The sequence below is a fragment of the Cygnus atratus genome, chromosome 20 (genome assembly GCF_013377495.2).
Source record: "Cygnus atratus isolate AKBS03 ecotype Queensland, Australia chromosome 20, CAtr_DNAZoo_HiC_assembly, whole genome shotgun sequence".
In the NCBI taxonomy this organism is placed as follows: Eukaryota; Metazoa; Chordata; class Aves; order Anseriformes; family Anatidae; genus Cygnus; species Cygnus atratus.
In genome coordinates, this window is record NC_066381.1 from 3,250,383 (window position 1) to 3,265,995 (window position 15,613).

Here is a 15,613-nt window from a genome sequence, read left to right on the forward strand (position 1 = left end):
CAGACCTGCAACCCTCAGGGTCATTTTTAGTGAGATGTTACTCAGCCAGTCAATTCCCAATCCAAAATACTAGTTTCCCTGCTAATTTACAAGTTTAAGAAAACTGTTTGGTCACCAGTACTTCCATTCTTAGAGAAAATAAATGGTTATATCATACAAAGATGTTAATTTCCCATACAGAATACCTCATGCCGAGGTCACCAGGCATAATGTTGACTTAGGAAGTATAACATTACATGCTGACATCTCTTGCACCTGTACAGTTGTATTACTTTGTGGTAAAGGCCTTTACATAGACACAGAATTTAATGACTATTCTAACTACCTCTTCTGTTGAAGTCATGTAAGAATTTTCTCATTGCCATATTATAAAAAGATAAAAGTAATCCCAGCAAGTGAGAGCTCTGTCCTAAAATGTATTGCCTAATTTCTAAGTTGCTAATTTGGTGGTCTTAATCTTACCTATTCCAAAAGCAAGCAATGCCAAGCCAAAGTCAATCTGAGAAGTGTTTTAATGCAATTATAGATAGAATATGTAACTCACAAATATAAGAAATACAGCTGACTTCCAGGCAATATCCTAGCATGAAAGAAACTTGGATACTAGTTAGTGGCTTTAGTGCTATTTTCATTACAGCTATACTGCTGGACACATTGATGAAAAAGGGAAATGGTAAGTATAAAGCTTTTTATCTCATGGTTATCAGTATCAGACCCGTAAATTGAAGTTTCACTTAAAAACACCTGCAAAAATCACTTCCGGTATGGTGCAATTCTTCCCAGCAGCTGGCGTTAACTACAAATTGGATATAACTACTATGTGCTTAGAAAAGAACATGCTCTTCAGAATGAATGTTGTAAAAGCTTTCTAAAATCTAAATTAATGGCTGTTAAATAATGAGTACTCTATGTTATTAATACTTGAAAAATATATGAAAAACACATCTCTATTAGGCATTATTTCCAGACTGACCCAGTAAGTCCAATATGATTCAGCATGCTGTAGTTTTTCTTATAAAACAACCAGAATAGGGATGTTTACCAAGCAGTGCACAATGCAAACTGCAGCCAAAGGCTGGTTCATAATCCTATTTATTCAGTGCTAATACAGGCAGGGGTACAGCATTTTTTTGACCTAAAAATGCCCAATGGACTGAAATAAAGGAACTGGATAACTCACCTTCAATGGTGACCTCAACCTCAGGATCCTCACTTGTTTCTGAAGGGGTGTGCTGGGAGGAATCTGAAGGAACAGAAACACAACTGGTGAATGGTGAATGACTGGCACAGAAAAGATTTTTAAGCAAACGCTCAATGATTTTGTATTTTAACTAACACCTGTCAAAGAAGCGCTCTGGCTCAACAAAACATTTTGCATTCACAGTGTGCAACAGAAACAGAAGCAAAGATATCTTACCCTAAGCCTTTAAGCAACTCTAGACACAGGTAAGGAGGTGAGGATTATACATGCTAAATTGCGTGTGCAGCAGTGCAGAGAGTTGGCACTAATGACAGTAGGAAATTCTTTATTCTTGGCTTAATAGGATTAATAGAATCATAAATATTTTTCTCTTTGTTATCAACGATTACTGAAAACATAAACAAAGGCTACGTGCCCCTACAGATGATATATTTCTTCATCATTTATACAGACTTATAGTTGTTGCGCTGCCATGATTTCCCTGACAGGCTGCAAGGCCAACAGTAAAAAATGAAAGGGAAATGCATAATCACAATGCTTGTGTTGGGGTAGTCTGCACCAATACAATAAACAGGATTAGGCCTATCTGTACCCTGTAGGAGAAAGAGCAATTTGAATTTAACTCCAATAAAGTTTAAAAAAGTGAAGCCAATTATATTGGAAACTATTTCAAAATTAAGTAGAAATGTATGAAGGAAAATAATTATTCTGGCAATATATTCAAACAGTTCTGTGTACACTTTGAAGAATGACTTCTTTCAGGTTTCTTTAAGCTCTATCACTGTATATCACTTGGGGAGCAAGTCTGAAGGAATGTCCCCTTTTCACTGCTCTTCACATGATGCCATGTCTGGCAGAGATTCAGAAACACCTAGTGAGATACTGCAGTTGGAGTACATTCAAATTGTGTCAACTATCTTCAGGTTCATGGAAAACACACTATGGTATTTTGATCTAATTCAGACTGAGTGCTTGGTAGATAACTCGCAAACGCAAACCACAACAAACAGAATGAATTAATAGGCAATGTTCTCTTACTACGTGTGAACATGAAGTATCATCATAAAAATAATTTCATGTCATTTGATCGCATAGAACCTTTCTTGGAAGCATCAGAAAAGTAAATATATATCTATTTGAAAAAGAAATACAATGGATACATTTTGTGGAAGTTTAAAAACAGCCATGAAGACTGAAAATGGGCCATTTAGTGCAGTACCAAATCCCTGAGAACTAGTCCCAATTAAAAGAAACATGCAAAAATATCAAACCAGATGGTAACAAAGCTCTGGAAGGAAACTCCCGGAGCAGACGTTTCTTCTTAAACCATATTAAACCAACTAGTTTAAACACTGAAGTATTTTTTTAAGCAAAGTATTATCATCGCTAGGTATTTTTTCACTATTTTTTTTTTTTGCTATGCAGAAAACAGTACCTTCTGCACATCTGCTACATCACAGCCCAATTTTCAGGGCAACTTTTGGAAGAACTTTCAATGCCTATTATCTACACTTCTTTAATAATAGTTAGCAGGGTATTTGTCAAAGACTTCAAGAAATCCAAACACATTCATTGATTTTAAATTCCTTACTCCTGTTTGTGAGGAGCAACAATAAACATTTATTTTTATTTTACAGAATCCAGGCAAGACTGTCTACACTGTATGCCTATTAAAGGAAAAATGAAAACTAAGTTGGACTGTTAGGTGCAATTTTTGTAACTGCCCACAGATCTTCTGATAAACACCAACCCTCACAAACAACAGATTTATTCTATGTAGCAAAATCAGGGTATAACTTTCAGCGTATCTTTTTACAGAAGCTTGCAAAGCAGAACAGATTTGAGGAAAGAATGTAGGAAAAAACATATTGTGACACAAAGGGCCACACTCAGCATCTACAGCTATAACATTCTACAGAGGCAAAAACAAAGCAAAGTCAAGAGTTTCGGTCATTTTATATAACACTTCACTTCCCTCAGGCTCTCTCTTCATAACCAGACACAATGGCTCATGGCATTATGCTTAGGAAAACAAAGCACCTAGATTTATTTTTTTTATTTCTTTTTCAAAAAAGTAGTGCTAGTTGTGAAGTCAGCAAGAGCAAAGAACTTTATTCTCCTTTATCAAGAGAAATGCTTTTGAATTTCATGTAATGGTACCCTTAACTATGGTGATACTTATCTTCAAAGCAAAAATAATGAGATTTGCAAGAATGAGCACTGCTGCTAGCACAACGTGGCCTAAACGTCCAAAAAAATATCATGCCTCAGGTTCGAGGGCCAGGTGCTTACAATGAAACTAGCTGCAGAATGATGTACTCTTAACGTCACATCAAAGCATTAAATGGTGGGTGACAGGCACCTCACAAATGCAATTTATGATTTACAAGAATGACAACTCCATCCCAACTTGCCTGTAGTAAGCCACAGAGTGGCAAGGTTTACGAGATTAAAAAAAAATAGAAAAAAAGACAACCATGTGGAAAGAGAATGGCTGGAGAAGAGGTACAGCTCTAATTAAGGTGCCATCTTTCCAAGTATTTCTGTAAAAAGAAAAATCCAATGATGTTATTTATTTTCATGAAAAACATTTTGTATCTCTAACCTTCTACCAGTATTTCCACATCTGTTCCTCCACTGCAAACAGAACCCTGGTGGCTTCCTTTAGACAAATATAAAGTAAAAACATACCATAACAAAAAACTTTTTTTTTTTTTAAAACATTGAGTATTCAAAGCAAGGATTTTCAGAAGCCAAAAATCCAGAATTATAATGTTCACATGAAAACCTAAAGAAGACTCAACTTCTGAATCTCAAAAATTCATGACAGCATGACCACTCCGACCATATGAGGAATGTCATAGCTTGAAACACAGATTAGTTTTTTCTAATGTCAGCAAATGGGCAAAACAGTATTTTTACTTAATTATTTTTTTCCGGCTTTTCCGGTTTGAATTAAACTCATTTCAGATATTGTTGAGAGTCAGCAAGGAACTGCTTCCCCCTAAACACAAACTTTCTGTATGCTTGGTTGTGTATGCGTCTGCTCACTTCACACCCAGCTAAATGAAAGAAATGATCAAGTTCTATTCACAATACATAAGCAGAGGCTCACTGAATTTTTTTTTAACTAATTATGAAACTGACTGAATTTCATGAGAAACATACAGTCGCGCTTTAATAAATTACTACTGCTTTAGAGTGGTCAACCTGATGCTCCTTTTCGATTTTAGAAAAGAAATAACAGAAATAAGATTCCTTTTTGCATGTCTCTTTACTTGGATACCTGAAAATAAAGGCATCTGAAAATTTCAATTCTATTTTAAAGTTTAAATTTCAACACCCTAGCTCTTCAAATCAAAGAGGCAGAGCCCTGAAAAGCAAAACTCACATAATGAACTTACAAGATTTTTGTGAGAAAAAAAATAGAACTATAAGGCCTACCTGTGTAACTTTTTGCTAGAGCAATTTTTTCATCCATCTCTGATGTTTCGGAAGGGCCTGCTTGGGAACAAAGAGAATGCCTTTTAAATTGTCTCTCACAACAAACGCATTTTCCCAGTCCATAGAGGAATTTGCCAAATAACTCTTATCTTCACATATCATATACTCATTTCATACTTTCTGTAAAGTTAACTTAGGAAAAAGTCTGTGAAATAACAACAACCTTTAAGTCTTTACTCGTTCAGTTTAGCAAAATAAAAATTTGAGGGGCTAATGGAAGGTGCTTGCATTTCCTGCACTACTAAACAGTCAGAAAGACTCACATAGAAAAGCAGGTTTTCAATTTTTGTATTTGTGTTAATAAACTAAACTAATTTTAAAACATCAAATGCTGATGGCTCTGATTTTTTTCTAATTACCTTTTAATTAGCTCAATCTTTTCCCTATGTGCTAAAATTTATTTTCCCAGCAAGTCCTTTCTGACTCTAAAATTTCTACCTACATTAAATAGACAAAATCAGAAAGATTGAAAACATTTACAGCACTACAAGTTTGTCTGCTTTTAATCACAACAGCTCTTTTGACTGCTTTACAAAAGCTGCTGCAGGAGCCCAGAAGGTAAAATTAACACCACCAAACCCCTACTGCTTAATGCGTTGGCACTACTGCATCCAGACTGCAAGAGGGACCCACCGACTGAGCAAGAGATCATTTCCTACCACAGACACAGCATAGGTGTATAAAACTAGCCTAAGTGTGGCAGACAGAAATACCATCCTAGAACTAACTGGAAGGATTTGGAATAATTGTTCTCATAAACTGAATCACTTCTGCGTTCGTTTGCAAATACAGTCTGCAGAACATCGTACAGCTCCCCAGAAATGGTGGCCATTTACAGGTAGGTCTAAAAGGATACCAGCAATCAACATTAATAGTTTAGCAGGAAAGGCTACTGTAAACTCACAAGGCAAGTGAACTATTTGAAACTCTTTCATCCACACAGTGAGAAAAGCTAGAAAAGACTGCTGCCACAATCAGACAATGAATATTTCAGTCTACTGAAAGTACATATACAATATTAAATACTATGACATACGATGAAAAAAAAGTAAGAAAGAAGCTGGAGTACACTGCTGGTGCTCAAAGACACAAGACAAGAAATTCTCATCAAGAGAGTGGGACTTGCAACTGTTAGGGGGAAGCAGGAATAGAGCCTGCACTCACTGGATGTGCTGGAGTATGTCTCCGTGGCCTAAATTTGCTTTTGTTAGACCAAACACAGTTAGTGTATGCAGGCAGACAAGTATGTCACTTCCTAAGAGCTCTTCTTGAATATGCAATTGTTGTATTTCATAATGCACTGACATGAAAGCATGCATCCCATTACAGGCAAAAGCATACATTTCTGTGTTTATTCTGTAACTCAGGTTTTTTAGAATGTGACCAACACAGATTATTTTATGGAACTTGAAGAGCTTTTCCCATTGCTAGAAAAGCCAAAACCAAGTAGGGCGATAATGAGATCAAAAAGGGTTCCATCTAGGAAGAGAAGTAGGAGGAAATCACAAAAACGAATAAAGAAGAAAACTCAAGAGATAAGAATTTAATTCCAGTGCCGCAAGGACAGTGGAGGAAGGATGGTCACAAAGGTGCAAAACTTAATTGCTAAAACCCCAGGAAGCAGTTACACTAGAAGTAAAATTCCTGCAGTAAAGTCTTAGGAGCCTAAACTATCTGATTTGTAGGCAGAGCCATGTAGTATTGCCTTGTACCAGAAGAAGTGCCATGCACACTTACCAGCTAACAGCAACTCTCCTGTGCAACACAGAGGCTTACAAATTCTTTAACGCTCAGACTAAAACTAGGTATTTTGCGAGCCTTGTCCTGCTTCTCATTGTCTTTGTTTTCACTTTCCAAGGCCAGGCTGGATGGGGCTTTGAGGAACCTGCCCTACTGCGAGGCGTCCCTGCCTATGGCAGGGGGCTGGAATTAGATGGTCTTGAAGGTCCCTTCCAACCCAAACCGTTCTGTGATCCTACGAACTTCAAGGCACCTGAAGACATGCATCCATAAAATTCATCAGACATCATGCTTCTGTCATGAAGTGCTTGGTACTTAAGTCAGCAAATTGCTTAGTGCTATAAGGGCCACGTCTCCAAAAAGCCTTGTTTCAGTCTGTGCTGATGAAGAGCCTGAGTAATTTTCTTACTATATCCCTGCTTCTTTGGAAAAAAAAAAAAATGGATAGCTCAATTCTGCTCTGTTAATTGCTTCAGAGCTGTTCTCCTTTTGGCACTGACAGTATCTTGACCCCGTTCTTTTCAATGAAAAGCTTTCAAGACAGCTTGGATCTTGTGGATAGCCTTCTAGTAAAAGGTCTGGGCTTTTTACTGACCAATACATTTACACATCAGCTAAACAGCCTCCTGAACGCAAGGAAATGGGCATGGACACAGACATATGTACTTGTTTCAAGGACACTAAACTAAGAACAGCATGTTAACTAACACCCCCTTTCAGAAGGGCCTTAAAAAATGGTACTTACAGATCAGGTATATACAGGAATGTTATATTTGGAATGCTCCCGCATGCTTTATTTAGTCCTGAATTTTTTTTACTGTCCTTTTCCTCATTTAGTCAGTCAAAATCTGGACCTTTCTCCCAAAACAGTTTGATGTCAGACAAACCATTTAGTACTGCAGTGACCTTCACATTTGCCCAAGATACTGGACCAAAACCACCCACTGCCACACTGCTACTGCCTACCGATGGAAAATTGCCCCCATACCATATCAGAACACCCACATGAAATTTCTGGTGGTTAGAAGTTCCCATTTCCTACCCTTCTTACTGCGTGCTGCTAACACATCTCTAAATTTAGTAATTCAGTATTAACTCATGGCAACATCCAAATGCTGCAGGGGATTAGCAGATGATAAGAGATGAAGAGAGCGCCCGTCCCCAGCTCTATCTTTGCCCCCTTTGATTAACGGGCAACTTGTGCGTGCCACCAAAGCACACAGGCCTTTGGTGAGCATCCCGGGTTTGTGGGAAGAAGCAAACACTCAGAGAAAAACAATAACTGTGAAATTTCACCAGGAAATCATATACTCCAGGAGACCCCTGGCACATTGCTGTTCTCTAACAGTCAAGTTGTTTGTTCTCATAAATCGATAAAGCCAGCTTTTGCTGGAGGGTATTTTTAGAAATAACTATGACCCTGACTATTTCCCTTTCTTTCTGCAGCATGTGTCTACAAAGGAAATGCTTGGGCAGACAGACCCCTTCCTTCAAAGACACACCTTACTATAATTGTACTTTTCTACGGTTTACTTCTCTGCACAGCATCTTCATGCACACTTGAGCCCCTACATCCCTCTTGAAGTTTTATCTTTCTGCACTTTGTACAACCTCTGGCTCGAACCTTAAAGTTCAAAGAAACAAAGGGGAAGCTCCTTTCCTTCAGGGGAAGACAACACAACACAACACAACACTGTAATACCTCTCCCGGCTCACAGCACCCCTATCCTTTCTAACAGCACATTCTGTTTAGTCTTCTTTTAAATGGGAGATTGGGAGTGAGCATAGAGGGATTTATTAATTAAGCAGGTATGATGTTATGTGTCTATCTGAAAAAAATCCATATTACTTTCCACCAATCAGAACGATTAAATTTAGAGATAGGTAGAGAAAGACAAGAGAAATCCCCCAAGAAATCCACATTGCTTAGGCTTTGCTATGGAACCATATTGTACAAACGGAATTTTTTAGTTCCAGCGTGCTGAACGACAATGGGTTACTGCGCTGTGAGTAAGTGGTTTCAGCACAGACTCTTCTCAAACAGGGTCAGATTACATTTCAGGCTACTGGCCAAATTCTGACATTGTTTTTATGCATGAAATGGAAAGCCACAAGGGGCTGAAAAGCAAAAGAGATGACAGGGCTTGGCTTTGGAAGTAACAGTGATTAGGATGTCTCCAAAAAGGCATCTATTATTATTGCATTATATAATGCCTGTAAACCCACAGACCTCTGAGGCGAGGCAATTTACAAACACAAAGAAAAGATAATCCTAACCCCAGAGAATTCACTTTTCAAATTCCGCACCAGAGTAGTGATATTTTGGTACGCCATATGGTTAAGATCTTTCTGAACAATGTTTGTTCCTACATTACTTAAGACATGCCAATAGGAGAACATTGATTCTACAATCCTGTAATTAGTTATTAAAACACGTATTAAAATAATCTCAAGAATTTTTGTGTCTAAACACACAAAAATGCTGTCTCAATAATAAATATTATTACAAAATGAAAGGATGTGCTGTTTTGCGCTTTGCTGTTGAACATACAGTTATCTTTCAGAGACACATGACAGCTTTCCTGTGTTTTTTTTTTTCTTTTTTTTTTTATTGCTCAGACAATTAACCTAACAGCAGATGCAAGCAAGCTGAAATAATACATTCAGGGTTCTACTTATTTTATATTGCCATTTATATTTAGGTCTTCATACTGTTTTATTTCAAGCTACAGAAATAATTTCTTATGATTTTCTTTATTCACTTAGAGATTAATGTGCACTGTTTTAACTAGATATGTATAGGTGAGGCAAAGCAACTGAGAAATATTTAAAAACACACAGGTTTCAAGCCCAGTCATGGACCTCACAGATGTTGCTATTCTTTGTCCACAGAAATATACCTTATAACTTTCAAAACATTTTTGACACATTAGTCCTTCTATACAAGGAAAGTGATTGATACACTATACAATTTAGTGAAACTGTAAAGATTCAAGCAGTGCTCTGAACAGTAACATGACAATTTCTTTCCTGTTTAAAGAGGTCAGTGGACTTAGTCTGCATATTGGACTTCCAGGAAGATAAACACCCAGAACTTCTCCTTAAGCCCCAAACACACTTATATTGTTGTGCCAACATTGTACTGGAAGAATACTGGAAGACCTGAAGTACAACTTAAATGGAAGCCAGCATAGAAATGTTGTATACTAACAAAGCTGAGCAGTTACATGTTTAACAGCCACTGATATGGGAAAAGAGAGGTACAGAGAGAGCAAGACTTAAGCAATCCACCCATTCAGGAGATAAGCAGGTACAAAAGTTAGCATCATTACCTGGAATATTATACTGATAGTAGTCAGGATCCTCCGATTCCTCCTTCACTGTTACTGTTGACATTTCCAGTGAAATTCCTGTAGAAGCAACAAAGGAATCAAATAAGGAAACTAATGATAACCAAATTCTTAAAAACTAATAAAGAAATTAAAAAAAAAAATCACAACATCACCAAGATTCTAGCTGGTCTCTAGTCCAAAAAAAGAAAAAGAAAATTCAAGTACTGATGAAGTAAATAATTGTTGAGCTAAAACAACCGTAACAAAGTGACATGATGATGCTTCAGGTTTCTTGTGTCTGGGTGGTTATCATCAGAAGTGACTCAGTATGAAAGGTTTCCCTACAAACAGGCATCCCTGCAAACTGCTATCTCAGATCTGAAGAATTACAAAGAATGGTCTCCTTCCTTTTTGCCCACTACCAGTGGAAAAAAAAAAAGGAAAAAAAGTTTTTTTAATCTCCTGTGCTAAAAGTACTTCAAGTACTTCTAGACCTACTCCAAGCTCACCCCTCTGTATCCCTAGTTTCAGATAAAGTCCAAATTGTGCTGCTCAAGGCGGCAACACTGACAGGCCTCAACTGCTCTTGGCTTCATCAAACTATTTCCTCTGTATGCCTTCTCCCCATTCCCTAAAATGCTTTCAACACATTCAGGCAAAAGAATTACTTCAAATGTCTTGAAAGCAGCACTGGAAAGAGACTGGCAAAAAGCTCAAGTTGACTCTTCAGTTGCGTTAAGCTAAATATTAACCATTAAGGGTTACTCAACACCAAGTTATGAAGCAAACACAACTAAACCAAAATACTGGACTAAACAAAAAATCTTGGTTTTGTGCAAAACGCCAAGCAGTGTAGCCCAACCTAACAAAGCAGAAGGTCACAAGCTTATCTGCAAGCAGACTGGTAGCCTCCCTGGGATCATTCGTGGTTATCTCAAAGCACACACTTAAACATTGCTCTGCAGCAGACCACTCTGCCCTGCAGCAGCCTGTCCTAAGAGCAGGGTAACTTAGGATTGCTTGATTTCTTTTTTTTTAAACAATAAACACATCTGGCTATTTATTTCCATCTTAGCTAGAAAATGACATTCAATATTCTGTAATTTTTGATATTCTGGTAATATTATTGTATATAAACCAAGTTTTTCTCTTCACATTAGGGATAAAATGGTCTTGAATAAGGACTAAATAAAGACCTGAGGATCTTCCTCTTCTCCACTTTCAAGTATTTACAAAGAAATGATTTTAGTCTACAAAATATTACAAATCTCCTCCATCTAGAAATGGAAACCTTTAGCTAAGGTAAAGAAAAAAAAAAATATATATATATATATAAACTGCAACTGGAAAGCAGTCATTTTTAAGTAAAGTTTTTCTTTTTCACACGTGATGGCTCTTTGCTGCTTTTATTGGATGTTCCTATCATTCCTTAATAGAACCTTCTGAACAGAAGCTGATTGTTCATTTTTTGCAAATGAGGACAAAATTTTGAACATACCAGAATCCTCATTTGGTTCCGTTTTCACTTGAATAGGAGGACAACTATAAAAATAAACAAAACAAACACTGACATTATAAAAAAAAAAATCACATTTCTGGAAAGTTCCTTCAGCTTTACAAGCTGTCTAGTAAAATCAACCTCACTGTATTGTTTTCAAACTAGAAAAACAGAAGTAAAAAACATTGCATCTTGGCTTATCTGAATTATCTCTAGGGCATGGGGAAGAATCTCCCGTCCCTACATTCTCAGGATGTGCACAATATTCAGGAGTGTTCACTATTTAATGAAAAGTGCACTCAGAGCCACAGAAACATTTGCCATTTTGCTCTGTTTTCACATTAACCAACTTTTGATTTATTCCACATATAATCTCTTCATTGAAGAACAAATATATATGTATTGGGTTTTTAACTGAGGAGGGGAAGGCAGGAGCATTACAGCTGTTCCCCATCACTGCGGCAGCACACAACAGGACAAACATCCCTGACTGACAGACCGTGAATTAAGAACACTCGCTGGGCTAATTAAACTGAGGGGAAACTTTGCCATCTGTTTAATTCGTAACAGCTTCCCCACAAATATTGGTCAAAAGAAAGAAAATTCAACTTCATGCTTTTTATAATCCCATGCAAGCAAAAGTTATCGAAAGGTCAGTTGGACAGAGAAGGCACATTAAGATAAACTATATGAAAACACGCAGTTGGTACCAACATCAAATCACACTACACAAGCTCGTCTGTTTCTCAGTAGATGAAATATTTAAAGACAGGCAAAAAAACTACATTATTTTAAATTCACCTTCCACCTGGAGGTATAATTGAATGTGAAGGATCTGTCATATGAGCTCCTGAAAGTTAAAAGACAACCTTTGAATTTCCTGTACTCCATTCACCTTAAACACAAATTGAAAATGTAACATTGATTTCACGAAGCAAAAACCTGTTCAAATTTGGCAGGTATGTGCATATGTTCTCTATACACAGATATGAAGGATGGATCTCCTTAAACTGCATTTAACACCGATATAAAATTACTTCAAATGTGCCTATCAGTATGCTTCTCACTGCTCTCTTTCACGATTTGAAGTGAAAATCTTGGGAAACAAAGCTAAGCAAATCCCTCATCTAAACTGCTAAAAGGAGGAGGATAGTTTTATAGAGATTCCAGTTTATTCCTAAATTACAGCTACACAAATGGGTTATGTTTTCAATAAGTCATTCACTCACTGAAACCTACCTTGCTTTATCAATATAAATATTTAATTACTGGAATCTCTGTAATTCCCTACTCTCTAGTTTTCTTACTAGGCACAGGCAACACATTTCTGATTTTACTAATCAAGCTTCAGTTACTAGCTGTTGCACATCAGAAAGTGAAATTTTTCTTTTTTGACTACATTCCTATAGAGATTCTGGTAAACAACATGCTTTATCCTCTTCATAAAACAAATCCTCACGTGTACATCTTGCAAGTAAAGCAAAATAATTTCACAGCTGGAACAGGGGAAGGGACTTCTTCAAAGCTAGAAATGAATCTTCACAGAGTTCTTAAAAAAAAAAACTACGCTAGCTCAGATTTTTTAAAATGTATAGGCTTTCATAGGAACTGCAACACCTAACCACTTCATAAGATTAAATCAATTTTTAAAATGAGATATAAATGCCAAAATCAGCTACATACTGGAACACAGAGCACAGCAAAGACTAGGCATCTTCTAAAAATGCAATGCACAGACTTTCATCGGTTCATTTCTCTTTTCCCTAGGATACTATCCAATTCACATTAAATTTAAATTGAGTAAAAGGACAAAGAACACAACAGAACAAATTTATCTCTAATTAGTTGCTCCTAGCAGAAAGTATAAAGGAAAAGGTTATAGTTCCAAAAGTGAGTGAGGCAACTCACAGTCTAGGAATTTCCACAGTTTGCCTCTTTCTCCAAATGACCAAATCTTGCATCTACACTGCTGTCCTGCCAAGTACTGGAGAAAATGATGTTGCCTTTTTGAAAGTAGAATTTTAAGCTATTTTTGAGTCTGAGTAAGTAGTAACTTACCTAGGTGTTTCTTTGGCTCTAGGAATGGCCTGTATGGAAATAAAGGGAAAAACAAACACATAAAACACATAGCTTTAGCAGAGACATCAATATTTACAGCAGAGTATAAAATTAAAAAGGCAACACTTCTGCTTAAGCAAAACAGGCTGCAATGTATTTAATTAAAAAATGAACGCAAATTTAAGTACAATAACTTAATGGACACACTGAAAAGAGGAGGCAGCAAATAACCTTTTGATGATAAATGAGATCCCTGACTTGTTTTCCAAAATCCACTTCAGGGTTGAAACATCATAATTCGCTGGATGTTTAAACGCAAGTCCCTCAGGCAGGCCCTGCACTACCACAGGCAGACTGGTCTCTCTGAATCTTCTCGTATGGCACAGGTACTACTGTTGACTTTCCTAAAGCTTTACCTAAAAATAAAATGAGATTGTTACAAGGTCAGAAGGGTGCAGGTTAGCAAAAGGACCTGTGCCTCATAAAACCCACTACTTTGGAGAGGACCAGGAGAGAAAACAAGATGCAGATGCAAATCTCTGCAGGAAACCAAGTACTGCACACACCAACGTTCACTGGAACCCACCGAGGTACAGAGGCTTTCTTAAAACAAAACTAAAGGGGCTGTACTGTGCAATAATCCAAAATCATAACCTGCAAAACATTAAAAAAACCAAACCACTATCCAATGTATGTGTACGCTTTGGAATCAGCTAGTAAAAATGAGGCTTATTACCTTAACAGCAGTACAGATGAAAGTTTAAGACTGTACAGTACCTCCTTCTCAACTGGAATAAAAATTTAGAAATCCAGAACAGGTATTTTGAAGACTTTAAAGCACCCACCATAGCAAAAGCAGAAGAAGTCCTCTACAGACTTTCTGAGAGCTTCCAGTTCCATGATATCCACTGTCAGCCTGTTTACAGGTGGTACAGTCTTTGTTTTCTGCAGCTCTGCAGCCCTCTCCTCTTCCGTAACACCTAAAGTTTATTTATACAAATGAGACAAAATAAAATAGTAAGTTACTAAAAAAAACCCAGTACCAAGTCCCTCCGGTTTAGACTACAGACACTTCAGAGTGATTCCTGCTGGGAAGCTGTAAGAACTTCTGCACCTTAGAGGCAAATGCACTTACCTGTGCACACAAGCAACGGGTAAATTTAAACTTACACCAAAATGATTTTATTTTCCCTACAACCTTTGTAAATATCACCCTCTGCGGTATAAGAATGATTTAGAGACACAACTGAGTAGGCCTTTTTTGGAATGCAGATGCAGAAAACATTACAAATCCCAGGAGAGTGTAATACAGTAGAAAGAAAAGGCAAAAATGCCAAGAAAAAAAGGACTGATATAGTCACCAAGGAAAATTTAAAATGTCTGTGTGGAGTCTCATAGCTCTCTAGCACCATGCTTGATGTCTCATTCAGCAGCTGTGTTATAACCTGTTTGTTTATGCTGTTATGTGCTTAACTGGATCTTTTATAGAAGGGATCTGGCTTTTGACACAAGAGCTCCTGTGCAGCGCAGCTCTTCCACCTGCCACAAGACATCTAAGCACATCTCTTACTGCTGGATGGGAGGAGCTGCAAACAAGCTGCCACCAACGGAACAGATAAAAAGGAGATTTCAGTCCTGAACCTTGTTCCGTTTTCTGAGAAAGTCATTGCAAAAGGAGCAGGAGAATAACAACTCTTTGATCTTAAACAGAAGCGATCTGTTTTAGGCTGCAGCCTCCCCTTCTTATTGCTGCAATGTTTTACCGAGAATCACCCAGCAAAAAGAGGGGGAAACAACAGATAGATTCTGTGATAAAAGAGAAAGCGAGGAAGATCTATGTCCCCACATGCAACAGACACAGATCTATGTTCCTAGGTGCAATCAACGCTGAAACTGCATCATGATTTCACCGTGAGCAAGGACGTGAAGCGTTGGGACCTGCACCACCAGCACTGCTCGCAGTGATCTCGTGAACAGGGACAAACAAACAGCGCTTTGAACTGAGCATAAACGGTTGTGAAATGAACTGGGAACACTTCCACGGTAAAAATGCATTTGTCATCTTGAAAACTCATTTCTTCTTTTAAAAAAGAATCGATTCCTTCCTGTACAGGCCAGATCCTGTGCCCTGGAAACCCATCCCCATGGGACACCGAGCAGCAGATCAGCGCTTCAGGCCCAACTTTTGCCTTCTCTGAGATGTGACAGGACCTAGCGTAACAAAAATAACGCGGGAGTAGAATATTATTATTCACCCATAACACAAGGGCTTAATTAACA

General features: G+C 37.6%; 1 protein-coding gene across 1 annotated transcript in view; it reads right to left on the minus strand.

Moving 5' to 3' along the window:
• The window catches only part of GTF2I (general transcription factor IIi), a 67,489-nt gene that overhangs the window by 38,731 nt on the left and 13,145 nt on the right, over nt 1-15,613 (minus strand). The window contains 9 exon segments of the mRNA XM_050714825.1: nt 1,181-1,243; nt 4,646-4,702; nt 9,778-9,855; nt 11,276-11,319; nt 12,077-12,125; nt 13,334-13,362; nt 13,565-13,680; nt 13,682-13,749; nt 14,179-14,313. Coding sequence (XP_050570782.1) covers nt 1,181-1,243; nt 4,646-4,702; nt 9,778-9,855; nt 11,276-11,319; nt 12,077-12,125; nt 13,334-13,362; nt 13,565-13,680; nt 13,682-13,749; nt 14,179-14,313 — 639 coding nt within the window.